The sequence below is a fragment of the Hyperolius riggenbachi genome, chromosome 5, assembly GCF_040937935.1.
Source record: "Hyperolius riggenbachi isolate aHypRig1 chromosome 5, aHypRig1.pri, whole genome shotgun sequence".
In the NCBI taxonomy this organism is placed as follows: domain Eukaryota; kingdom Metazoa; phylum Chordata; class Amphibia; order Anura; family Hyperoliidae; genus Hyperolius; species Hyperolius riggenbachi.
This window is the reverse complement of record NC_090650.1, coordinates 189,107,203-189,133,039: the sequence shown is the minus strand read 5'-3', so window position 1 is coordinate 189,133,039 and position 25,837 is coordinate 189,107,203. Positions and strand designations below refer to the sequence as shown.

General features: G+C 43.9%; 1 protein-coding gene across 4 annotated transcripts in view; it reads left to right on the top strand.

Annotated features, from left to right (window-relative positions):
• ADCY1 (adenylate cyclase 1) overlaps positions 1-25,837 on the top strand; it is a 643,071-nt gene that overhangs the window by 545,437 nt on the left and 71,797 nt on the right. For all 4 annotated transcript variants that reach the window (XM_068236507.1, XM_068236509.1, XM_068236508.1 and 1 more), the window contains one exon: positions 4,644-4,790. In XM_068236507.1, the coding sequence (XP_068092608.1) occupies positions 4,644-4,790 (147 nt within the window). The remainder of the gene's footprint in view (positions 1-4,643; positions 4,791-25,837) is intronic.

Below are 25,837 nucleotides of genomic sequence, written 5' to 3'. Positions count from 1 at the left end.
CACCCACTAATTACCCATCAATCACCCATCAATCACCCCCTATCACCACCTGTCACTGTTACCCATCAGATCAGACCCTAATCTGCCCCTTGCGGGCACCCAATCACCCGCCTACACGCTCAGATTGCCCTCAGACCCCCCCTTATCAATTCGTCAGTGCAATATTTACATCTGTTCTCCCCTGTAATAACCCACTGATTACCTGTCAATCACCTATCAATCACCTATCAATCACCCCCTGTCACTGCCGCCCATCAATCACCCCCTGTCACTGCCACCCATCAATCACCCGCTGTCACTGCCACCCATCAATCAGCCCCTAACCTGCCCCTTGCGGGCAATCTGATCACCCACCCACACCAATAGATCACCCGCAGATCCGACGTCCGATCACCTCCCAAGTGCAGTGTTTACATCTGTTCTCTACCCTAAACACCCACTAATTACCCATCAATCACCCCCTGTCACTGCTACCTATCAGATTAGACCCCTATCTGCCCCTAGGGCACTCAATCACCCGCCCACACCCTCAGAATGCCCTCAGACCCCAGCCCTGATCACCTCGCCAGTGCATTGCTTGCATCTATTCCCCCCTCTAATCACACCTTGCGACACCCATCAATCACCTCCTGTCACCCCCTAGCACACCTACCCATCAGATCAGGCCCTAATTTGCCCCGTGTGGGCTCCTGATCACTCGGCCAAACCCTCAGATCCCCCTCAGACCCCCTTCCGATCACCTCCCCAGTGCATTGATTGCATCTATTTTCCCCTCTAACCACCCCCTGAGACACCCATCAATCACCTCCTGTCAACCCCCTAGCACTCCTATCCATCAGATCAGGCCCAATACAACCTGTCATCTAAAAGGCCACCCTGCTTATGACCGGTTCCACAAAATTCGCCCCCTCATAGACCACCTGTCATCAAAATTTGCAGATGCTTATACCCCTGAACAGTCATTTTGAGACATTTGGTTTCCAGACTACTCACGGTTTTGGGCCCGTAAAATGCCAGGGCGGTATAGGAACCCCACAAGTGACCCCATTTTAGAAAAAAAGACACCCCAAGGTATTCTGTTAGGTGTATGATGAGTTCATAGAAGATTTTATTTTTTGTCAAAAGTTAGCGGAAATTGATTTTTATTGTTTTTTTTTTTCACAAAGTGTCATTTTTCACTAACTTGTGACAAAAAAATAAAATCATCTATGAACTCGCCATACACCTAACGGAATACCTTGGGGTGTCTTCTTTCTAAAATGGGGTCACTTGTGGGGTTCCTATACTGCCCTGGCATTTTAGGGGCCCTAAACCGCGAGGAGTAGTCTAGAAAACAAATGCCTCAAAATGACCTGTGAATAGGACGTTGGGCCCCTTAGCGCACCTAGGCTGCAAAAAAGTGTCACACATGTGGTTTCGCCGTACTCAGGAAAAGTAGTATAATGTGTTTTGTGGTGTATTTTTACACATACCCATGCTGGGTGGGAGAAATTTCTATGTAAATGGACAATTGTGTGTAAAAAAAATCAAACAATTGTCATGTACAGAGATATTTCTCCCACTTAGCACGGGTATGTGTAAAAATACACCCCAAAACGCATTATACTACTTCTCCTGAGTATGGCGGGTACCACATGTGTGGCACTTTTTTACACCCTAAGTACGCTAAGGGGCCCAAAGTCCAATGAGTACCTTTAGGATTTCACAGGTCATTTTGCGACATTTGGTTTCAAGACTACTCCTCACGGTTTAGGGCCCCTAAAATGCCAGGGCAGTATAGGAACCCCACAAATGACCCCATTTTAGAAAGAAGACACCCAAAGGTATTCCGTACGGAGTATGGTGAGTTCATAGAAGATTTTATTTTTTGTCACAAGTTAGCGGAAAATGACACTCTGTGAAAAAAAAACAATTAAAATCAATTTCCGCTAACTTGTGACAAAAAAAAAAAAACTTCTATGAACTCACCATACTCCTAACGGAATACCTTGGGGTGTCTTATTTCTAAAATGGGGTCATTAGTGGGGTTCCTATACTGCCCTGGCATTTTAGGGGCCCTAAACCGTGAGGACCTGTGAAATCCTAAAGGTACTCATTGGACTTTGGGCCCCTTAGTGCAGTTAGGGTGCAAAAAAGTGCCACACATGTGGTATTGCCGTACTCGGGAGAAGTAGTATAATGTGTTTTGGGGTGTATTTTTACACATACCCATGCTGGGTGGGAGAAATACCTCTGTAAATGACAATCTTTTGATTTTTTTACACACAATTGTCCATTTACAGAGGTATTTCGCCCACCCAGCATGGGTATGTGTAAAAATACACCCCAAAACACATTGTACTACTTCTCCCGAGTACGGCGATACCACATGTGTGGCACTTTTTTGCACCCTAACTGCGCTAAAGGGTCCAAAGTCCAATGAGTACCTTTAGGATTTCACAGGTCATTTTGAGAAATTTCGTTTCAAGACTACTCCTCACGGTTTAGGGCCCCTAAAATGCCAGGGCAGTATAGGAACCCCACAAATGACCCCATTTTAGAAAGAAGACACCCCAAGGTATTCCGTTAGTAGTATAGCGAGTTCATAGAAGATTTTATTTTTTGTCACAAGTTAGCGGAAATTGATTTTAATTGTGTTTTTTCACAAAGTGTCATTTTCCGCTAACTTGTGACAAAAAATAAAATCTTCTACGAACTCACCATACTACTAACGGAATACCTTGGGGTGTCTTCTTTCTAAAATGGGGTCATTTGTAGGGTTCCTATACTGCCCTGGCATTTTAGGGGCCCTAAACCGTGAGGAGTAGTCTTGAAACGAAATTTCTCAAAATGACCTGTGAAATCCTAAAGGTACTCATTGGACTTTGGGCCCTTTAGTGCAGTTAGGGTGTAAAAAAGTGCCACACATGTGGTATCGCCGTACTCAGGAGAAGTAGTATAATGTGTTTTGGGGTGTATTTTTACACATACCCATGCTGAGTGGGAGAAAGATCTCTGTAAATGGACAATTGTGTGTAAAAAAAATTAAAAAATTGTCATTTACAGAGATATTTCTCCCACCCAGCATGGGTATGTGTAAAAATACACCCCAAAACACATTATACTACTTCTCCTGAGTATGGCAATACCACATGTGTGGCACTTTTTTGCAGCCTAACTGCGCTAAGGGGTCCAAAGTCCAATGAGCACCTTTAGGCTTTACAGGGGTGCTTACAATTTAGCACCCCCCAAAATGTCAGGACAGTAAACACACCCCACAAATGACCCATTTTGGAAAGTAGACCCTTCAAGGTATTCAGAGAGGGGCCGTGGCAGATTTCATTTTTTTTTTGTCGCAAGTTAGAAGAAATGTTTGTCCACATTTTTCGCGCTGCATGTACACAGAAATTTTACTTTATTTGAAAAATGTCAGCACAGAAAGTTAAAAAAATCATTTTTTTGCCAAAATTCATGTCTTTTTTGATGAATATAATAAAAAGTAAAAATCGCAGGAGCAATCAAATAGCACCAAAAGAAAGCTTTATTAGTGACAAGAAAAGGAGCCAAAATTCATTTAGGTGGTAGGTTGTATGAGCGAGCAATAAACCGTGAAAGCTGCAGTGGTCTGAATGGAAAAAAAGTGGCCGGTCCTTAAGGGATAGAAAGCCCTAGGTCCTCAAGTGGTTAAGGGGGCTTTGCTATTAACCCTTAAAGTCGGCGGCTACCTAACATTGATCCATGCGTCAACTTTTCCGCTTGGGAGCATGGCCTTACGCATTAATTGCTAGTAGGAAATTACGCGTAAGACCGTACCGTAACAACCTGCATTACGGTATTCTTACGCGTAATTGCGTAAGGACCATGCGTAATTACAGACACGAAACGTAGATAAATGTCTACGCCGTAACCGTAATTCCGTAATGCGTAATAGTGTAAAATTACGCGTAATGATCCATAAGCGTAGTTTTTTCCATTACGCCTAGCACTACTTTATTGTCATGTTTATACTAATTGTATGACTTGTTATAACTTATGATTTATTTAGAAAAATGTATGATTATTTATCCGTAACAACTTTGTAATACCTGTACTTTATAAGTTTTGATTTATCCTTACAAAATAAATTTGAAATTAAAATGTCCTCCAACCATCCTCTCCTCCAGCACAGCTGCACCTCCCCATTGATGTGCAGAGTAACTTTACTGTAGGGTCTGTAGCCGACAGAAAAGTCTTCTGAGTGCTCCAAGAGCCCAAACCCTTTATTCCTGCACCAACTTCTCACTCACTTGTTAAACTACCTAAGCTCCTGCTGCCTTTCAGGCGAAGCACGTGATACTGGCAGCATTTCAGAAAACACCACCTTGGTGGTCCTTGCCCTGAGTTTATCTCCTAGTTCCCTGAAATCATTTTTTCTGACCTTCCATCTTTCACAAGTTTGGTATTGGTGCCAATGTGTACCATGACAGCTGTGTCCTCTGCAGCATCATCTATCAATCTGTCAATGCAATCCACTACGTGCTGAATTCAAGCACCTGGGAGACAACATACTGTCTCGCATGTGTGATACCTTTGACAGATTATGATGTCTGCCCACCTAATAATACATAAATGAGACAATGGCAATCTAATGGTGACTCCTAACACAGTTCATTTTTTTCTTACAGGATCTTTATTATCAATCCTATTCACAAGTTGGTGTGATGTTTGCTTCCATTCCTAATTTTAATGATTTTTACATTGAACTTGATGGCAATAATATGGGAGTGGAATGTTTGCGACTTTTAAATGAAATTATTGCTGATTTTGATGAGGTGAGATTTTGTAAATTATTTTGATATAATATGTAAACTGCATATCAAATGTATTTCTTTGTAATAGTATTAAGCTCAGATAATCACTGATACATTGTCACAAGCTATAAAATACAGTGTATGAAATTTAAAGACAATAGACCATAATCCGTAAATAGTGGTAAAATTGCCATGGGTGATAACTGTTACTTACCCCTCTAACAAAGTATGTATTATACCAGTGGTTCTCAACCTGGGGTCCAGCTCTTGTCAGGGGGTCCTCCAGGGGCCACAGACAAAATGGTGGACAAGCCCAATGTTTAAATGCTGATGTCAGATTAAGCTGCGCTGCTAAAGCGCAACTTAAATTCAGTACTAGCTTCAAAGTTAATAAGCCCCAGTGCGCACACTATCCCCATTCAAATTTACCAGGTGACTAAGACGGAGATGTAATGTAGCCCTCTGATTGATCCCAAGTTCTGCCTGTTAAAGCAGCAGCTACTATGTGTTCCCTGTGTGTTAACCAGCTCGAATCAAAGCCGGATTAAGACCACACAGGGCCCCAATCAGAGCAATAAATTTAGGGCCCCCCTCCTCAGCAACCCTGTTGAAAGTATGTCCCCCCAGTATAGGTGACCGAATGTCCCTGCAGTATAGATAGTGAAATAACCCCCCAGTAAAGGTAGCCAGATGTTCCCCCAGTGTAGATAGCCAAGTGATCCTCCCACTATAGGTAGCCAGGTGACCCCCCAGTATATATAGCCAGCTGTCACCCCCCCCCCTCCCCGTATAGGTAGCCAGATGACCCCCCCCCCCCCCAACAGGTAGCCAGGTGTCACCCCACCCAGACAGACCACTATTTCCACAGTACAGGTAGCCAGATACCCGCTCAGTATGGATAGCCAGACGACCCCCCCAGTAATCCAAATTTCTCCGAGCCAGTGTCTCACTGATGGGCCACATTATAAGAAACCCTTGCTGTCGCCACGGAGAACAGACGCTAAGAAGCACTGACGAGAACCTGCACCGAAGATGCGGCACGTGAACCTGAAGATAATAGACACTTTACTCCTCCCTGCTCACACTCTGCGAATTGCATCTTTTTTTGCTGCCGGGTAATGCCACAATGTGTCAAACTAACAAGATTCCCGTCTGACCACGGCTGTGGCCACGTTCAGGTATAACTCGGGTGATAAAACTAAAGGTGCGTACACACGCACTACTATAAAGAACGACGGGTCCGTCGGACCCTCCCGCTGGGCGGGTGTTCCAGCGATAGTAGAGCGTGTGTACAGTCTGTCGGCAGACTGATAACACTGTTTCTGAATGATCCACTGAGTGGATCGTTCAGAAACAGTGTTATCAGTCTGCCAACAGGCTGTACACACGCTCTACTATCGCTGGAACGCCCGCCCAGCAGGAGGGTCTGACGAACCCATCGTTCCTTATAGTAGTGCGTGTGTACGCACCTTAAGGCAAATTAGCTCAGCAATGACAGGAACCAATAGTAAACAGCACAAACAGAACTCTAGACTGGGATCACACTTGTCTGTGTTTTCTGCCCAAGAAAACTGAGAACCAATGTAAATCAATGGCGGCCCAGTACATACTTCAAGGTGTTTTTCCTATCCAGAGTGTGGATTTTCTGTATTAATTTAAGTACCTTCTGTGAAAAAATGCCTGCGTTTTCCCACATACAGACACACATGGGGCTTGATTCACAAAGCCGTGCTAACTGTTTAGTACGGGTGAGCTAAACAGTTAGCACGTGAAGTGCCGTTTGCGGACTTTTACGCACGCAAAGTGCCGCGATTTGCGCGATCGCGGACGTGTGCATGCAAAAGTCTGCAAACGGCACTTCACGTGCTAACTGTCTAGCACACCCGTGCTAAACAGTTAGCACGGCTTTGTGAATCAAGCCCATGGTGTGTAAAAAATCGCATGCAGAAAAGCGCACACAGAAAACTGACAGACAAGTGTTCTCCCAGCCAAAGGCTTTTTAGCAGAGAAGTTTGTTTAAATGATGATGCTATCATGGAAGAAAAGTTAACTACAGATGTACCTGTACACTTCATTCCTTCCCTGCTAGAAAGCAGCTTCTGCTGTTTTGATGCTGAATAGAAATCACACAGATAACATTCGTCATTACAGCCCCAGCCTGTGTCTGACAACTTTGCAAGCTAAGAAGAGGGAGGTGGATGCAGGAGTGAGAGATACACTGTCTGTATGTATCTTAACTGTGTTACAGAGAGCATTCCTGCAGACTTTCTTTTTAATGGACTAGAAAGAGTCAGGGCTTGTTTCCACTATTGCGGTGCAGAATCGCCTGGATTCCACCGCTGATGAAATAGCATGCGGACGCCCTTCAGTGATGCGGAAGAGCAGCGTGGTGGACGGGGAAAGCGAGCGAGACGGCAAGTGAACAGGAGATGGCTGAGGAACGAAGCAGTAACTGGGTGAGTATAATAGGGGGGACAGCGTGCACTGTAGCGTGTCCGCCTTGTTATGTGTATTAGTGGTCCCTATTCATTCCTAACTATATTGAAAACACCTATGCCTTGTTACCTATATTGGGGGTCCCTATTACTACCTATCTATACTGGGAACAACTATGTCTGATTACCTATACTGGGGGCCCCCATTTCTGCCTATCTATACTGGGAACACCTATGTCTGTTTACCTATATTGGGGGTCCCTATTGCTGCCTGCCTATAATGGGAACACCTATGTCTGTTTACCTATATTGGGGGTCCCTATTGCTGCCTACCTATAATGGGAACACCTATGTCTGTTTACCTATATTGGGGGTCCCTATTGCTGCCTACCTATAATGGGAACACCTATGTCTGTTTATTATTATTATTTATTTATTTATAAAGCGCCAACATATTCCGTGGCGCTGTACAATGTAAGAAAACAAACAAGGGATACATAATGATACAGACAATGATATACATGGAAATATGAACACTGATACAAGATACAGCACTGCTGATTACAATTTGATTTAACAGGATGACTAAAATGTATAAATTTCTAACAGTGTGCAAGCAATTGAATTAATAACATTCCATGACACAAAAGGGTGAGAGCCCTGCCCTTGCGAGCTTACAATCTGAAGGAATGGGGTGGAGACAAGAGGTGGGGGAAGTATACAGTATATGTACAGGCAGTGCGTAATTAGGTTATTTAGTGGGTGCATGGCCTAAGCTAGAGAATATGCTTGTCGGAAAAGGTGGGTTTTGAGGGAGCGTTTAAAGATTTCAAAGGTGGGAGAGTGGCGGATGTGTTGTGGAAGGGCATTCCAGAGGAGGAGTGAGGCACGTGAGAAGTCTTGTACACGTGAATGTGAGGAGGTAATTGTAGAAGAGGATAGAAGAAGCTCGTGTGCAGATCTGAGATTGCGGTTGGGTTGGTATCTGGAGACTAGTGAGGAGATGTACAGGGGAGAGAGATTGTGGAGAGCTTTGTAGGTTATGGTTAAGAGTTTGAACTGAATCCTCTCATTAATTGGTAGCCAGTGAAGAGCTTGACAGAGAGGGTCAGCAGAGGAAGAGCGAGAGGAGAGATGAATGAGTCGAGCAGCAGAGTTCAGTACAGAATTGAGCGGTGATAGTCGGTTAGTTGGAAGTCCACCAAGCAATATATTGCAATAGTCCAATCGAGATATAATAAGAGCATGTACTAACATTTTGGTTGTGTCATGGGAGAGAAAAGGTCGGATACGTGCTATGTTTTTCAGTTGGAAATGGCAGGAGCTGGTTAGGGAGTTAATGTGAGGAGTAAATGAGAGAGAAGAATCAAATATTACCCCCAGGCACCGTGCTTTGGGAACTGATGTTATAGACGTGTTGTTAACATTTATTGTAATATCAGGCAAAGGGGTGGACAGGGATGGTGGAAAGACTATTAGTTCAGTTTTATTCATATTGAGTTTTAAGAAGCGAGAGGACATGAAAGAGGAGATAGCGGACAGGCAGTCGGGAACCCGTGTGAGGAGGGAGTTAAGGTCTGGGGCCGAGAGGTACAGTTGTGTATCGTCTGCATATAGGTGGTATTGGAAACCGAATGAGCTGATTAAGTTACCAAGACCGTGCATGTAGATGGAGAAGAGGAGGGGACCGAGGACAGAGCCTTGAGGTACCCCTACAGACAGAGGATGTGAAGAGGAGGCCTGATCTGAATAGGAAACAGTGAAAGACCTTCCAGACAGGTAGGAAGATATCCAGGAGAGAGAGAGGTCCTTTATTCCTATAGATGAAAGGATCTGTAGGAGTAGAGTGTGGTCGACAGTGTCGAATGCTGATGACAGATCTAGAAGGATGAGTATGGAATAATAGCCTTTGGATTTAGCTGTGAGGAGATCATTAGCTACTTTGGTGAGTGCTGTTTCTGTGGAGTGATTTGGCCGGAAGCCAGATTGGAACTGATCGAGCAAGGAATTTGCAGATAAATACTGACTTAGTTCAGCATGGATGTGGCGTTCAAGTAATTTAGATGCAAATGGAAGAAGTGACACTGGGCGGTAGTAAGCAAGTTCGGTGGGGTCTAGAGATGGTTTTTTAAGTAGTGGTGTTACAACAGCCCTCTTGAGTGAGGATGGAAAAATTCCGGAGGAGAGGGATAGGTTAAACAGCGATGTTAGGGCAGGGATGAGGGATGTGGATAGCTGTGGAATGAGATGTGATGGGATAGGATCCAAAGAACAGGTGGTTAGATGGGATTTGGAGATAAGGGAAGAGAGCGAATGTTCAGAGAGTGGAGAGAAACTGGAAAGAGAGCAGTCAACAAGAGGAGTGGAGATGGAGTTTGATGTCTGCGTGGAAAACACACTACGGATTTTTGCAATTTTATCTGTAAAGTATGTTGCAAATTCTTCAGCTGATAAGCATGAAGAAGGAGGAGGAGGGGGTGGACGGAGAAGGGAGTTGAAAGTACTGAACAGGCGCTTTGGATTGTGCAAGTGGGAGGATATGAGGGAGGAGAAGTATGATTGTTTTGCAGAAGAGAGAGCGGTTTTAAACTTGTTCAACTCTTTTTTGTAAGTAATGAAATCCTCATTAGTATTAGTTTTTCTCCAACGGCGTTCAGCTACCCTAGAGCACCCCTTTAGCTGTTTAGTAGCTTTGGTCAGCCAGGGTTGGCGACTGACACGGTGCGGGCGGACATTGGTGAGGGGTGCGATTTCATCCATGACTTGCGTGATTGAGCAATGATAGTGTGCAGCTGCTGAGTCAGGGTCAGTGAATGGATGTATGAGGAGAGGTGCCAAGGCATCAGAGACAGATTGCATGTCTATGTTGCGGTAGTTCCTGCGTGTATATGAGCGTGCTTGAGGCAGGGTGGTAGGAAGAGAGGAGGAGAGAGAGAAGTTTAGTAGGTTATGATCAGAGAGCGGGAGAGGAGAATTAGTGAAATCAGTGATAGAACAGAGACGAGTGAATATGAGGTCAAGTGTATGACCATTAGAGTGAGTTGGAGCAGTGGACCACTGAGACAGGCCGTAGGAGGAAGTAAGTGACAGAAGTTTAGTGGCGGCAGAATTGTTGGTGTCAACATGAATGTTAAAGTCGCCCATAATGATGGTAGGGATATCGGAGGACAGGAACTGGAGGAGCCATGCAGAGAAGTGATCTAGGAAGAAGGAAGGAGGGCCAGGAGGGCGGTAGATTATTGCGATCTGGAGGTAAGAGGGAGAGTATAGACGGACTGCATGGACTTCAAAGGAAGGTAGAGAAAGAGAAGGAATGGGGGTGAGTGGCTTGAAGGAGCATCTATCAGAGAAAAGAATGCCCACACCACCGCCATGTTTATTCCCACTTCTAGGCGTGTGACTAAAGTGGAATCCCCCATAAGAGAGGGCGGCAGGTGAGACCGTGCCAGAAGGCGTCAGCCATGTTTCTGTGACCCCAAAGAAGGTGAAGGCGTTGGAATTGAAAAGGTCATGGATGAAAGGAAGTTTGTTGCAGACTGAGCGGGCATTCCAGAGAGCAGCAGAGATAGGTGGGGGAGGAGGGGGGAGAAGAGGAATATTAATAAGGTTGTGGCAGTTTCGGTGTGCATGTGGTTGGCTGTTAGCAGTGCGATTAGTGTGCAAGAGTGAGGAGCGAGCCGGCAGAGAGGGTCCGGGGTTTGGTGAAATGTCACCTGCAGCAAGGAGTAATAGGAGGCAGAGAGAGCGAAGGATAGGGTGGGATTTAGATTTATGGGTAGTTGGAGTATGAAATGTATAGCGCGGTTGTATAAATAAGAAAGTTTCGTGGGAAGCAACCTGTGGAGATGATAAAAGAGAGGGAGAAATGTGGAGCGTGTTGCTGACAGCAGGAGGATGCAGTGAGTGTACAGATTTGAGAATAGCAGGGTAAAGCAGGCTAAACTTGTTCAACTCTTTTTTGTAAGTAATGAAATCCTCATTAGTATTAGTTTTTCTCCAACGGCGTTCAGCTACCCTAGAGCACCCCTTTAGCTGTTTAGTAGCTTTGGTCAGCCAGGGTTGGCGACTGACACGGTGCGGGCGGACATTGGTGAGGGGTGCGATTTTATCCATGACTTGCGTGATTGAGCAATGATAGTGTGCAGCTGCTGAGTCAGGGTCAGTGAATGGATGTGTGAGGAGAGGTGCCAAGGCATCAGAGACAGATTGCATGTCTATGTTGCGGTAGTTCCTGCGTGTATATGAGCGTGCTTGAGGCAGGGTGGTAGGAAGAGAGGAGGAGAGAGAGAAGTTTAGTAGGTTATGATCAGAGAGCGGGAGAGGAGAATTAGTGAAATCAGTGATAGAACAGAGACGAGTGAATATGAGGTCAAGTGTATGACCATTAGAGTGAGTTGGAGCAGTGGACCACTGAGACAGGCCGTAGGAGGAAGTAAGTGACAGAAGTTTAGTGGCGGCAGAATTGTTGGTGTCAACATGAATGTTAAAGTCGCCCATAATGATGGTAGGGATATCGGAGGACAGGAACTGGAGGAGCCATGCAGAGAAGTGATCTAGGAAGAAGGAAGGAGGGCCAGGAGGGCGGTAGATTATTGCGATCTGGAGGTTAGAGGGAGAGTATAGACGGACTGCATGGACTTCAAAGGAAGGTAGAGAAAGAGAAGGAATGGGGGTGAGTGGCTTGAAGGAGCATCTATCAGAGAAAAGAATGCCCACACCACCGCCATGTTTATTCCCACTTCTAGGCGTGTGACTAAAGTGGAATCCCCCATAAGAGAGGGCGGCAGGTGAGACCGTGCCAGAAGGCGTCAGCCATGTTTCTGTGACCCCAAAGAAGGTGAAGGCGTTGGAATTGAAAAGGTCATGGATGAAAGGAAGTTTGTTGCAGACTGAGCGGGCATTCCAGAGAGCAGCAGAGATAGGTGGGGGAGGAGGGGGGAGAAGAGGAATATTAATAAGGTTGTGGCAGTTTCGGTGTGCATGTGGTTGGCTGTTAGCAGTGCGATTAGTGTGCAAGAGTGAGGAGCGAGCCGGCAGAGAGGGTCCGGGGTTTGGTGAAATGTCACCTGCAGCAAGGAGTAATAGGAGGCAGAGAGAGCGAAGGATAGGGTGGGATTTAGATTTATGGGTAGTTGGAGTATGAAATGTATAGCGCGGTTGTATAAATAAGAAAGTTTCATGGGAAGCAACCTGTGGAGATGATAAAAGAGAGGGAGAACTGTAGAGCGTGTTGCTGACAGCAGGAGGATGCAGTGAGTGTACAGATTTGAGAATAGCAGGGTAAAGCAGGCTAATCATGAAGAGCAGAGACAACATTATTGCACTAACCGTGAATCAGATTGCTTGTTTACCTATATTGGGGGTCCCTATTGCTGCCTACCTATAATGGGAACACCTATGTCTGATTACCTATACTGGGGGCCCCCATTTCTGCCTATCTATACTGAAAACACCTATATCTGTTTACCTATATTGGGGGTCCCTATTCCTTCCTACCTATACTGAAAACACCTGCGCCTTTGTTCCTATATTAGGGATCCCTATTCCTGCTTATCTATACTAGGAACAACTATGTCTGATTACCTATACTGGGGGCCCCCATTCCTGCCTGTCTATACTGGGAACACCTATGTCTGTTTACCTATATTGGGGGTCCCTATTGCTGCCTATCTATAATGGGAACACCTATGCCTGTTACCTTTACTGGGGACACCTTTGCCTGGTTACCTATACTGGAGGCCCCCTGTTGATTGGTGCCATTTATATGTAAAATGGATTGCTACATTGTATATGGGGGTGATTAATGCATTTATTATGTGAGATGATGATTTCTGCATTTGCTATGGTAGTAGATTGGTGCAATTTATATGTGGGGTGATTGCCACTTGTATACGGGGGTGATTAATGCATTTATTATGTGAGATGATGATTTTTTCATTTGCTATGGTAGTGGATTGGTGGAATTTAAATGTGGATTGATTGCTACATTGTATACAGGGGTAATTAATGCATTTTATTATGTGAGATGGTTACTGCATTTGCTGTGATAGTAGATTGGTGCAATTTATATGTGGATTGATTGCTACATTGTATACAGGGGTAATTAATGCATTTATTATGTGAGATGGTTACTGCATTTGCTATGATAGTAGATTGGTGCAATTTATATGTGGATTGATTGCTACATTGTATACAGGGGTAATTAATGCATTTATTATGTGAGATGGTTACTGCATTTGCTATGATAGTAGATTGGTGCAATTTATATGTGGGGTTATTAATGAATTTATTATGTGAGATGATTACTGCATGGGCTATGGTAGTAAATTGGTGCAATTTATATGTGCAACATTACTGTACATAATACATGACATTAGTGGTGATAGAATGCTAATTAGTAAACATTTTAAGTTTGCAATCAAAATGGCGATGTTTCTCTGCATCATTTTCATGCAGGGGTTCCCTGAGATTTGAAAACATTTTTAAGGGTTCCTCGGCCCAAAAAAGGTTGAGAAAGGCTGATCTAGACAATAGAGGGAGAAGATGTAACATTCGGGTGAAGGGGGTTCCCGAGGGGGTGACGTCGGAGAAATTACAGGAGGCCTTAACATCTATCTTTAATAACTTGTTGGGGAGACCTACAGACACAGAGATTGCCTTTATCCGGGCACATCGAGCTCTTCACCCACGAGGTTCAGACACTGAAAAAGCACGAGATATAATATGCTGTCTGGAGTCCTTTCCACTAAAGAAAGCTATCATGAAGGTGACATGATCACAAGATGCAATCCTTTTTAATGAGGTCTCCATTCAACTATACCAAGACCTCTCCCCGCTAACCCTGGTGAAAAGACGTATGCTTTAACCTCTTCTGCAAGCGGTATGAGACAAAGGCTTAATGTACCGCTGGCATTTCCCATTTTCACTTTCAGTGATGGTTGGAGGTAAAATGCACGTGCTAAAATCTGCTGCAGACACCAAATATTTCTGTAAAGACCTGGATTTACCAACACTAGATATTCCGAACTGGGACTATACTTCTCCATTTCAAAGAATAGAGGCTATTGCACCCTTTAGTGCTCGCCGATCACAACCCGAATCGGCCAGCGTAGGCCACCGATCCAGAAGCAGAGAGTCAAGATCTCAAGATACCCCAGATCGTTCGCAACAGGATTCAGACACCTCGGAAGAAGAGGACTAGCTCTTAAGGTTTCCAATCAGTCACAAGTGAGGTGTGCTCACTACTCTTGTATTTTTTCTTCGATGCCTTCATGAACACACGCATCAATCTCACGGGACGAGTCTCTCCAACTGAGGAGGTGGTAACTATGTTCATATCCCCTTCACTATCCGGGTGCCACCTAGAAGATGCTTCATATTTATGCTTCTCTGTCCATGTTGGACCACTTTTTTTTTATGCCTACACCAGGAGATTTTAGGGATAAGTCTAACCTTTTGTTATAACGAGTTTATTATAGGTTATACGGACTCTGAGGTATAAGTAGAAAGGGGAGACTGTATTATGTTTATATATCTTCAGGTTATATCTTGTTACACATAGCACCTAGTTAAGTAGGAATGGAGATGAAACCAGGAAGGAAAGTCTCATGCAGTTACCGCAGGCAACATACATATACGTGAATGGTAGCAAAAGGCCCCCTCTTGCTATCATTGCTGTATACAAGAGTCATAGTGAGGCTGTACCTATGTTCTTATCATGTGATATATGACTGTACTGAGTCTTTTCTAATAACTATACAATCATCTTTGCTTTCTATCTCTCCTGTACTCTTATGCATCCTATCACAGAGTATTCTATTAAAAAGGTAGATATTGAAACTATATGCCTATAACACTAAAATAGGAATACTCTGATGCATTTAGGCTCTGCTTCTCTACTTCTCCCTCTTCTTTAACTTTCTTACTCCTTTCCTCCTAATTTTGGTGTACATTATATGCTTTTTCATATCTTTGTTATAGAGATGCAAGGGTGATAAGATCTTGATAAGGACGTAGTCCAGCCGCTCTGGCCATGGATAGTTTTGGGGGATCAATAACTTAATTATGGAGATTTTCTCTCCCCTATTTCTCCTCTATAAATATATAACATTAATAATCGTTAATGATCCTGGTAATTCTCGGCTGCACCAGTTTCCAGGGCCCTGCTTACTTTGCAGGGGTAAGCTGAACTGATGTAGCATAGTGCCTGGTTATCGCTCGGTATTAGACTTAGATTCAAAAGTACACATACTATCAGCAGACACAGCGGTTCAATTAATTATGATCTAACTTTAAGACAAGAGACTTGTTTTTGAGCTTTCTTTCTCTTTTTTTTTATTGGTTGTGATATTTGTTAAATATAATACAACAATTTTGTCTCTGTTATTATTGTTAATTTATAGTTGACTAGGTCTCGGCACGTCTTCCGAACCCCCCACACAGTGTGTTATAAATACACTGACTTTTTATAACCCACTTAGGTGGTGAGTGCGATTCTCCAAATCGTACTCAAGTGGGATACTCTCTAACAGATTTTTCAGCCTACCTATACTGTATATATGTCTGGGTCACACCTACTCCCGCACCAGAGATTTTTTTTCTTTCTTTTCTTTCCTACTTCCACTTCTTATCGTTGCTGCTAATTCTTTCTTTGACTGTCCAGGTCTCCTCTCTCCTCTTGTGAACCCTGCATGTACCAGCAAAATAACATCTGACAATGTAAAGCATATGAATTCAGGAGGTCAGTCTCTGTGGAGGATGATGTAACTCAATGTTAATGGCCATAATACGTTGGAAAAGCGTACAATTGTATTTGATTATTTACGAAAGGAAAAGATTCAATTTGCGTTCCTACAGGAAACGCATTTACGCACTAACCATATGCCAACGAAGTTTAATTACAAATTTCCACTAGCATTTCACGCAACCTCTCCTACATCCAAAACAAAGGGAGTGTCCATCTTCCTCCACAGAGATGTCCCATTTGCAGAGGAGGGGATAGAGGAGGACCCTGAAGGGCACTATCTATTTGTGAGAGGGAAAATAGCAAACAAAGAGGTCACATTAGCTAATATGTACGTTCCCAATATGAAGCCATCCTTTATGGCTTCAATGTTAACAAAATTATCTAATTTCAGCAGGGGCATTATTATTTTAGGAGGGGACTTCAATCTACCACTGAACCCCTTATAAGATTGCTCCAATGGTGGTTCATCAACACTCTCTTATAGAGCCCTAAAATTTATTAAAACTAAATTACAGAATATGACATTGATGGACCCTTGGAGAATTTCCCATCATAATGAAAAGGACTATACCTATTTCTCCTCTATCCACTGAAAATACTCCAGAATTGATTACTTCTTTGTGTCACAAAGTGTCACGATCTGCTCTGCTGGCCTTGTTTCCCTGGACATTTGGATAGTTTCTTATGCAGCTTGCATAATGCAAGTCCAGGGGAAACAGGCCTTTTCTGTCAGCTCACTGCTGTGCATGGATTTGCATCCACTTGTCATGCAAATTGCTTGCTGGCTTCCTTGGAGGGTTTTGAGTATAAATGTCACTTCCTCCCAGAATTCCTTGCTCGTCATCAGTTTACTGTTTGTTAGTCTACCTTGAGCCTGGCTCGGTTTGGATCATATTCTCAACATTCTAGTGAAGTTAATATTGAGGATTGCATTCGGCATTCCTATTAGTGTGCTAGTATTGTACATTATTTATATTGCCTATTCTGTCTTGTCTTGTCCTTGCGATTGTACTGTCGCCAGCGGTTGGCGATAGTGAATCGTTCTTTCCTGAACATAGATCGCATTCGCCCTAGTGTTAGAGGCGGTGGATCTTTCTAGTCTGGATCTTGGAGTATAACCTTAGCTACGGTTGCTACTGGTTACTCCTTCTGTCTGTCTTTTTGTGGGGATCGCACTCGCTCTTGCAGAAGAGCAGTGGATCCTTTCAGTCCTGTTTCTGTGTGCGGATCGCACTCGCTCTTGCGGAAGAGTAGTGGATCCTATCTGATCTGTTCCTGTTGTCTGTTTGTCTGTCGGTCTGGAGCAAACGCTTGCTGTTGCCTGAGGTAAGGCAACTGATTAGCAAGCATTTCTGTTATTTGTTTGTTTGTGTTTTCTGTGTTCATTTGTTAGTCAGGGTTGGTGCGTTTTTGTCTCTGTTGCGCTTATCATGCGGAGACCGCGCCATTAACGTGTTTTGTTTCTGTTGCGCTTCTCGTGCGGCGACCGCGTTTAGCTAGGGCGTTTGGTATTTTTCTTGCCATTCTGATTGTAATGGTTTGCTGTGTCTTTCTTACTACACCTATGTTCTGTGTTTACTCAGTCTTGTGTCTCTGTTACAATCGCCTCTCCTGAGATTGGTGTTCTCACTCTGGCCTGTTCTGATGTGCTGTATCTACCATCGCTGGGCGGCGACTAGATTGGTAGACATTCACATAGTCTCTTTCTGTTCCAGTTCTCTTCTGTCTTGCTGTCTTGTTTCTGTTTGCTCTGTTCTGTCTCAAGTCATACAATTCCAATCTGACATCTGTGGATGTGCAGATACTTTGTTTCTCTGTGCTTCACAACACCACCTGCTGGTTGGAATTCCTCTCCACATATATATACATCTATCTACTGGGTACTCTGCTTCCGTGATTGTGGAGATTCTCCTCTGCTCAGCGCACACGGCATGCGCTGACTCTGGAAATCTACCCCAGATCATTACAGTATGAGGAGCCAAACCGAAATTCCCAGTGTAGAGGGAATTTCTGAATTGTACGATTTTGTTTCCTATGGGACTAGTGTCTTTAAAAGATTTAAGACACTGAACTCTGAAATCAGAGATGACTTTATATCAGAGTGTTCCAGATTCTTGGCGAATCCTGAATTCCAGGCCACCAAAATTTCCACTTGGAGTGCTCAGATTGCTTACAATCTTCTCCAAGAAGATCTGTTTGTGTGGGCTGCTGAGTATGCTAGACACAGGAATCTGAGACATAACCCTCGCAGATTTCTTGCTTATTTGTTTTCTCGCACACTCACTCCATAAGGACAGTCCCTATAGGTATAGAGGTAAAAGTCGGTCGCTCATAAAAGTACAATTTTAATAATTGAGTAATTAAAAAGAGCACCGGGGTACAGTGCTTCTAAGCACAGGTTAGACACTGAATTGTGTACATACTGTGTCTCATGGAAGTCTTTGGATATTACGGCTCTGATAGAGGCGTGTTGCTGGGGGAAACTTTGTTGGTGGGGGGTGCACTTTATTGCATTGTATATATGTACAGCAAACTTTGAAAGTAATATCCAGTATGCAAGCACTATGTAAATAGCACTATGTAAATAGCACCACGTTTATCTCTGTACCTAAGCATTTATTAGGTAGATGGTGTGTAGTTGAATCCTGGAGTGCAGGTCGTATGTATCAAGTCACATCGACTTAGCACTTTCATTACTGGTGGCTGGATGGTGTAATGGTTAAGGGCTCTGCCTCTGACACAGGAGACCAGGGTTCGAATCTCGGCTCTGCCTGTTTAGTAAGCCAGCACCTATTCAGTAGGAGACCTTTGGCAAGTCAAGCAGTTTTTGATGTTCTGCCTTGTGACATGGATAGTTCAGAATCACTGAGTTCACCAGGAGATTTAGAAATGGGTGCTCCTGAAATTTCATGTGAGGTTCTGGGGATCCCTAAGTTCCTGCCTAAGGGTGCAGCACTTTTGGGATCTGCTTCTTGCGCCCTAAGTCCCACTGAAGTAGTGTCCACTTCAGTGGACAGCGCTATTATGCTACTACTTTTGTGGCTCATTTGGAGCTTCAATCATGTGTAGCCTCAGAGACTTCTAACTCTGAATCCAAATTTCCTTTTGAAAGTCCGGTACCGGTGACCACTGGTTGTGATGGTTTTTTGTCTTGCTCTGAATCTGGTCTGGCTGTGTCAGTTTCTGAGGTCTACAGTTCCTCAGCCTGCCCAGTGGCTGCTCCTGTTCCAGTGTGCCCAGATGTTTTCCGTGACCCAGAGTGTCCGGAGGTGCCCTCTGTGCTTGTGTGCTCTGATGTCCCCCTGGTGGTGTCTTGTCCAGAAGGCGTCGGTGGCGCCACATGCCTCAATACGGTTCTGATTCCTAAAATCTCTGTTTGTGACAGCTGTCCTTGTGACTTTGGCTTGGGAATTTCCTTGAGTCATGCGGGGGGTCCTGTTGGATCGCCAGGTGGCTCTATGGGATCTTCTAATCTCTTGGGGTCTCTTTGGAATTGTGAGTCATTCTGGGAGATTCCTGGGAGTTCTTGCCTTGGTACTTTGGACTGGTCCAATAATGAGTATTATGCTGGAGAAGACCGTTGTAGTGGGCACAGGGTTGAAGGTCTTAGGTTCTTTGGACTTGAAGTGGGGGATTGGGTGTGTCATGCCAAGGCTCTCGGTGGGCATTGTTCTGATAGGCACGGTGCTCATGGGTATCACTTTGGAACTTGGTGTACTGCTGAGCATGGTTTTTGGGGTTCTGGGGCTGACTGTTTCCGTCATGGTTTGGTCAGTTCGGGAGGCCTGCCCCGGCCGTGCTGAATTTTTTTTTTTGTTATTGTTGTTTTGTGACAAGGAGACTCCTTGATGTTGAAAGACATCTGGAAGCCGTCTTTAAAGGGGGAGGTACTGTCACGATCTGCTCTGCTGGCCTTGTTTCCCTGGACATTTGGATAGTTTCTTATGCAGCTTGCATAATGCAAGTCCGGGGGAAACAGGCCTTTTCTGTCAGCTCGCTGCTGTGGATGGATTTGCATCCACTTGTCATGCAAATTGCTTGCTGGCTTCCTTGGAGGGTTTTGAGTATAAATGTCACTTCCTCCCAGAATTCCTTGCTCGTCATCAGGTTACTGTTTGTTAGTCTACCTTGAGCCTGACTCTGTTTGGATCATATTCTCGACATTCTAGTAAAGTTAATATTGAGGATTGCATTCGGCATTCCTATTAGTGTGCTAGTATTATACATTATTTGTATTGACTATTCTGTCTTGTCTTGTCCTTGCGATTGTACTGTCGCCAGCGGTTGGCGATAGTGAATCGTTCTTTCCTGAACATAGATCGCATTCGCCCTAGCGTTAGAGGCGGTGGATCTTTCTAGTCTGGATCTTGGAGTATAACCTCGGCTATGGTTGCTACTGGTTACTCCTTCTGTCTGTCTTGTTGTGCGGATTGCACTCGCTCTTGCGGCAGAGCAGTGGATCCTTTCAGTCTTGTTTCTGTGTGCAGATCGCACTCGCTCTTGCAGAAGACTAGTGGATCCTATCTGATCTGTTCCTGTTGTCTGTTTGTCTGTCGGTCTGGAGCAAACACTTGCTGTTGCCTGAGGTAAGGCAACCGATTAGCAAGCGTTTCTGTTATTTGTTTGTTTGTGTTTTCTGTGTTCATTTGTTAGTCAGGGTTGGCGCGTTTTTGTCTCTGTTGCGCTTATCGTGCGGAGACCGCGCCATTAACATGTTTTGTCGCTGTTGCGCTTCTCGTGTGGCGACCGCGTTTGTTATTTTCATTGGCGTTCTGATTGTAATGGTTTGCTGTGTCTTTCTTACTACACCTATGTTCTGTCTTTACTCAGTCTTGTGTCTCTGTTACAATCGCCTCTCCTGCGATTGGTGTGCTCACTCTGGCCTGTTCTGATGTGTAGTATCTACCGTCGCTGGGCGGCGACTAGATTGGTAGACATTCACATAGTCTCTTTCTGTTCCAGTTCTCTTCTGGGTAACAGTAAATTCGGGCGCCTGAGGCTAATGGACAAATCGGGCGCCGCCATTCACTCCTATAATAAATATCGTTTAATGGGCGCCCGATAGGAAAAAAGGGTGCCGGAGAAAACTAACGTTTTAAAAGCGGCGCCCGGAGACTTAATGTTTTATTACTGTTTCTCATGATTACACATTATTTAATGATTTATACATTTTAAAATATTATTTTTAAACGAAAAACAGTACAATATTTTTTTTTTTACATTATTTTTAAACGAAAAACAGTACTTTTTTTTTTTTTTTTTTTTACATTATTTTTAAACGAAAAAACCAACAGGGGGGTCTTAGGTTTAGGCACCAACAGGGGGGTCTTAGGTTTAGGCACCAACAGGGGGTCTTAGGTTTAGGCACCAAAAGGGGGGTCTTAGGTTTAGGCACCAACAGGGGGGTCTTAGGTTTAGGCACCAACAGGGGGTCTTAGGTTTAGGCACCAACAGGGGGGTCTTAGGTTTAGGCACCAACAGGGGGGTCTTAGGTTTAGGCACTAACAGGGGGGTCTTAGGTTTAGGCACCAACAGGGGGGTCTTAGGTTTAGGCACTAACAGGGGGGTCTAGGGGTTAGGGGTAGGTACAGGGAGGGTTACTTAGGCACCAACAGGGGGGGGTCTTAGGTTTAGGCATCAACAGGGGGGTCTAGGGGTTAGGGGTAGGTACAGGGAGGGTTACTTAGTAATTTTTTTTAAACGTTATTATACGTTTCACTATTTAAACGAAAGATTAACGTTTTTACAATTGCCGATTTAATGCACATTATTTAATGATTTATAACTTTAAAAAACATTAATTTTAAACGAAATACAGTACAATACATTTTTAAACGTTATCCATGCTTATCGTTAAAAACCCGGCGCCCTTTTTTCCCAGCGGCCCTTTTTAACGTACGCCTCTTCTGTCTTGCTGTCTTGTTTCTGTTTGCTCTGTTCTGTCTCAAGTCATACAATTCCAATCTGACATCTGTGGATGTGCAGAGACTTTGGTTCTCTGTGCTCCACAACACCACCTGCTGGTTGGAATTCCTCTCCATATATATATACATCTATCTACTGGGTACTCTGCTTCCGTGATTGTGGAGATTCTCCTCTGCTCAGCGCACACGGCGTGCGCTGACTCTGGAAATCTACCCCAGATCATTACACAAAGAGATCTAAACCTTGTTAAAAGTTCCACAATCGGTGCTAGATCAATATCAGACCACGCCCCGATGTTCTTGACCCTTTCAATCCCTGACAAAACACATACGACATGGTCATTCAGATTACATCCTTTCTGACAAAGCTAGAGCCCAGAAAAGTGCAGAAGTCCTTGATGACTATTTTCAGTTGAACAATGGTTCTCAATCATCTAAAATATCCATATGGGAAGCTCACAAGGCAGTAATGAGGGGACACTTTATAAGGGTGGGCTCTCAATTGAAAAAGGAGAGAGAAGAGGGAAGCATGAAACTGATGGAAGAGATAAAACGTCTGGAACGTGTTCATAAGAGATCCTTGGCTGTTTCTAATTTAGAGGAACTAAACAAGGCTCGCTCTAATCTGGAGAAACTGCTCTATACAGATGCGAGACGTAAATTGTTATCATATAAAAGGATCTTTTATGAACATGGTAACAAGAGCGGGAAATACCTGGCACAGGCCCTTAAAGGGAACCAGAGAGGATTCAATATACATACCTGGGGCTTCCTCCAGCCCCATACGCACGGATCGCTCCCACGCCGCCGTCCTCCGCTGCCTGGATCCACCGCCACCGGGTCCCGTCATTGCCGTGAGTCGGCAAGTCGGCCGGTGGACGCGGCCAATTCTCCGCATTACAGGGTGCTCTCTCTCCATACAGATACGCATGTGGCTGCTTACTGCGCTGCCGCATGCGTACATGTATGGAGGGAGCCCCTGTGATGCGGACAATTGGCCGCGTCCGCCGGAAGTGACGGGCCCGGTACCGGCGGATCCAGGAAGCTGAGGACGGCGGCGTGGGAGCGATTCAGGCTTATGGAGCTGGAAGAAGCCCCAGGTATGTATAAAATCATTTTCTTTTTTCAACCCCCCGTTCCTCTCTGGTTCCCTTTAAGAAACAGACCCTCCGTACCCATATTACATCACTGGTAGATAGCAAACAAAATAAGTTGTACAGATCTGAGGATATAGCAGAGGGGTTTCGACAATTTTATGAGTCCCTATATAATTTAAAAGAAAAAGGTCTGGCTTCTACACCAGGACCCTCTAGATAAAAATGCATACAAGAATTTGTGTCTGTATGCATCCTCTTCAGTTAGAACAATCAGATCACAAAGATGAATTTCTTCTGGCAGTCAAGGTTCTGAAGTCAGGGAAAGTACCTGGCCCAGACGGTTTTACAAGTATAAATCATACGCAGGAAAACTGGCCCCAGCTTTTGTTGCAGAATGTAATGCAATCTCGGATGACTCTACCCCATCTCCCCAATTTCTGGAGGCACATATTATTATTATTATTTATTATTATTATTATTTATTTATAAAGCGCCAACATATTCCGTGGCGCTGTACAATGCAAACAAGTGGTTCGACCCAGCACTCTCAATGGAGACAAGCGTGCTATAGCTGATCAGAACTTGTTGCTCATCAAGTTCAAAGATAGCGAAAAAAGAGATATCAGCAGCACCGCTACAGTGAAAAAGTTAGCTCTTTATTAGTGCAGTAAAATCATGTGGCAAAGATAGAGCTGGAGGCAACTACAGCCCGCTGTTTCGAAGCGACATGCTTCTTCTTCAAGTTGCAAGCTCATAATAACAAACAATGTTCTCATACCTTCTTAAATATGGCCACACATTTAAATGTCAGCCAATCCACAAATGAGACTTGAGAAGTGACCAATCAGAGCAGACCAAGGGAATGGAGGACCTGATGGGGAACTTCAGTACACAGGAAGTTCAACCCACAAGTGACCTCACTGAAAGAAAACACTCCCATAAGAAAAACGGCTGCTAAGCCACACCCAAAACAGACCTGATGGGGAACTGCCATGTACGCGAAAAAATCACCTGATGCGTAAAAATGTACGCATAAACCCCGAACGCGAAAACGCATGAAAACAGTATGCTAAAGGCATCCGCAATGAATGCCAACAAGAGAAGACGCGTAAAAATATACGCAAAAGTCTAGGGACGCGTGGAAGAATAACGCGTAAAAACCTCTGAATAAATGCTAACAAAGCGTACGCGTAAAAAGATGGGAGTGGCGTATCAACATACGCAAGTAGTTAAAGTAAACTGTGCATAACACTATATGTAAAAAAATACAAAAACCAGTAAAATATACATATGCAAAAATGTACAAATATTGATATGCTCTGATTGGTCACCGCTCATGCATAAATATAAAGAACCTTAATCACATAAAATATAGAAAAGTACAGGAACAACCTTAAGAAAAATGTTATCTCAGAATATAAATACTAGATACATCCCATAAATTATTCCAAAAATTGCCGAAAATTGCCGAAAAAACCCATTGGCGCTGTACAATGTAAGAAAACAAACAAGGGATACATAATGATACAGACAATGATATACAGTATGAACACTGATACAAAATACAGCACTGCTGATTACAATTTGATTTAACATGATGACTAAAATGTATAAATGTCTAACAGAGTGCAAGCAATTAAATTAATAACATTCCATGACACAAAAGGGTGAGAGCCCTGCCCTTGCGAGCTTACAATCTCAAGGAATGGGGTGGAAACAAGAGGAAACATATTGCTGTTACTCCTAAGTATACTTAGACCCATCTCGCTGTTAAACCTTGACGCTAAACTTCTGGCAAAAATACTGGCAAATCGTCTACTCCCATTTATACCAGCCCATATAAACACAGACCAGGCAGGGTTTGTCCCAGGACGTGAAGCAAAAGACAATGTCATGAGATCAATTGATATAATTGCGTTTGTTAAAAATAAGGGCTTGAAAGCTTTTATGCTCTCGACTGATGCAGAAAAGGCGTTTGACAGGGTGGTGTGGGATTATATCCATGTCACCCTGTCACGCCTGGGGATTGGAGAAGCTATGTGTCGATGGATTAGTTTTCTGTACACAAATCCCTCAGCCCGTGTAAAGATCAATGGGGTGTTATGTAGGCCATTCTGCATCATGAACGGGATGAGACAGGGCTGTCCCCTATCTCCTTTAATTTATATACTTATGATGGAGCCCTTCTTAAATGCTATTAGATCAGACCCTAACATCCAGGGAATTACAGTGGGATCATCCCATCATGTTGTGGCTGCTTTCACAGACGATCTGTTGTTTTTTCTCCAAAACCCCTTAATCTCTTTACCAAATTTGATACAAAAGTTCGGTCACATCTCTAACTTGAAAATCAACTTTCATAAATCCCAAGCATTAAATCTCTTTCTTGATTCTGGGACGGTTAAAATCTGTAAAGAGAACTTCTCATTCCAATGGGCTGAGAACTCATTCAAATATTTGGGAATTTATATCACTCCAGATCTGAAAGATCTCTTCGCAACAAACTTTGGGAAAATTGGGAAGACGCTTGAGTCAGATTTATTAAACTGAGGAAAACAATCTTATATGTTGTGGTTTGGCAGAATGGACTCAGTTAAAATGAATTTGCTCCCCAGGTTCTTATATATCAGTCAGTGTATTCCTATTGATCTCCCACCCAGCTTTTTAAAGAATCTTCAGACAAAGATCAATAGGTTTATTTGGGGAGATAAACCTCCCAGAGTCAAGAGAACTATCTTATACATTCCAAAAGATTTAGGAGGTACGGGGCTTCCAGACCTGCAGAAATATCACATGGCTTCTCAGCTTCCTAGGGTAGTGGAATGGGCACTCCCTGAGAATCCCAAACTGTGGGTTGGGATAGAAC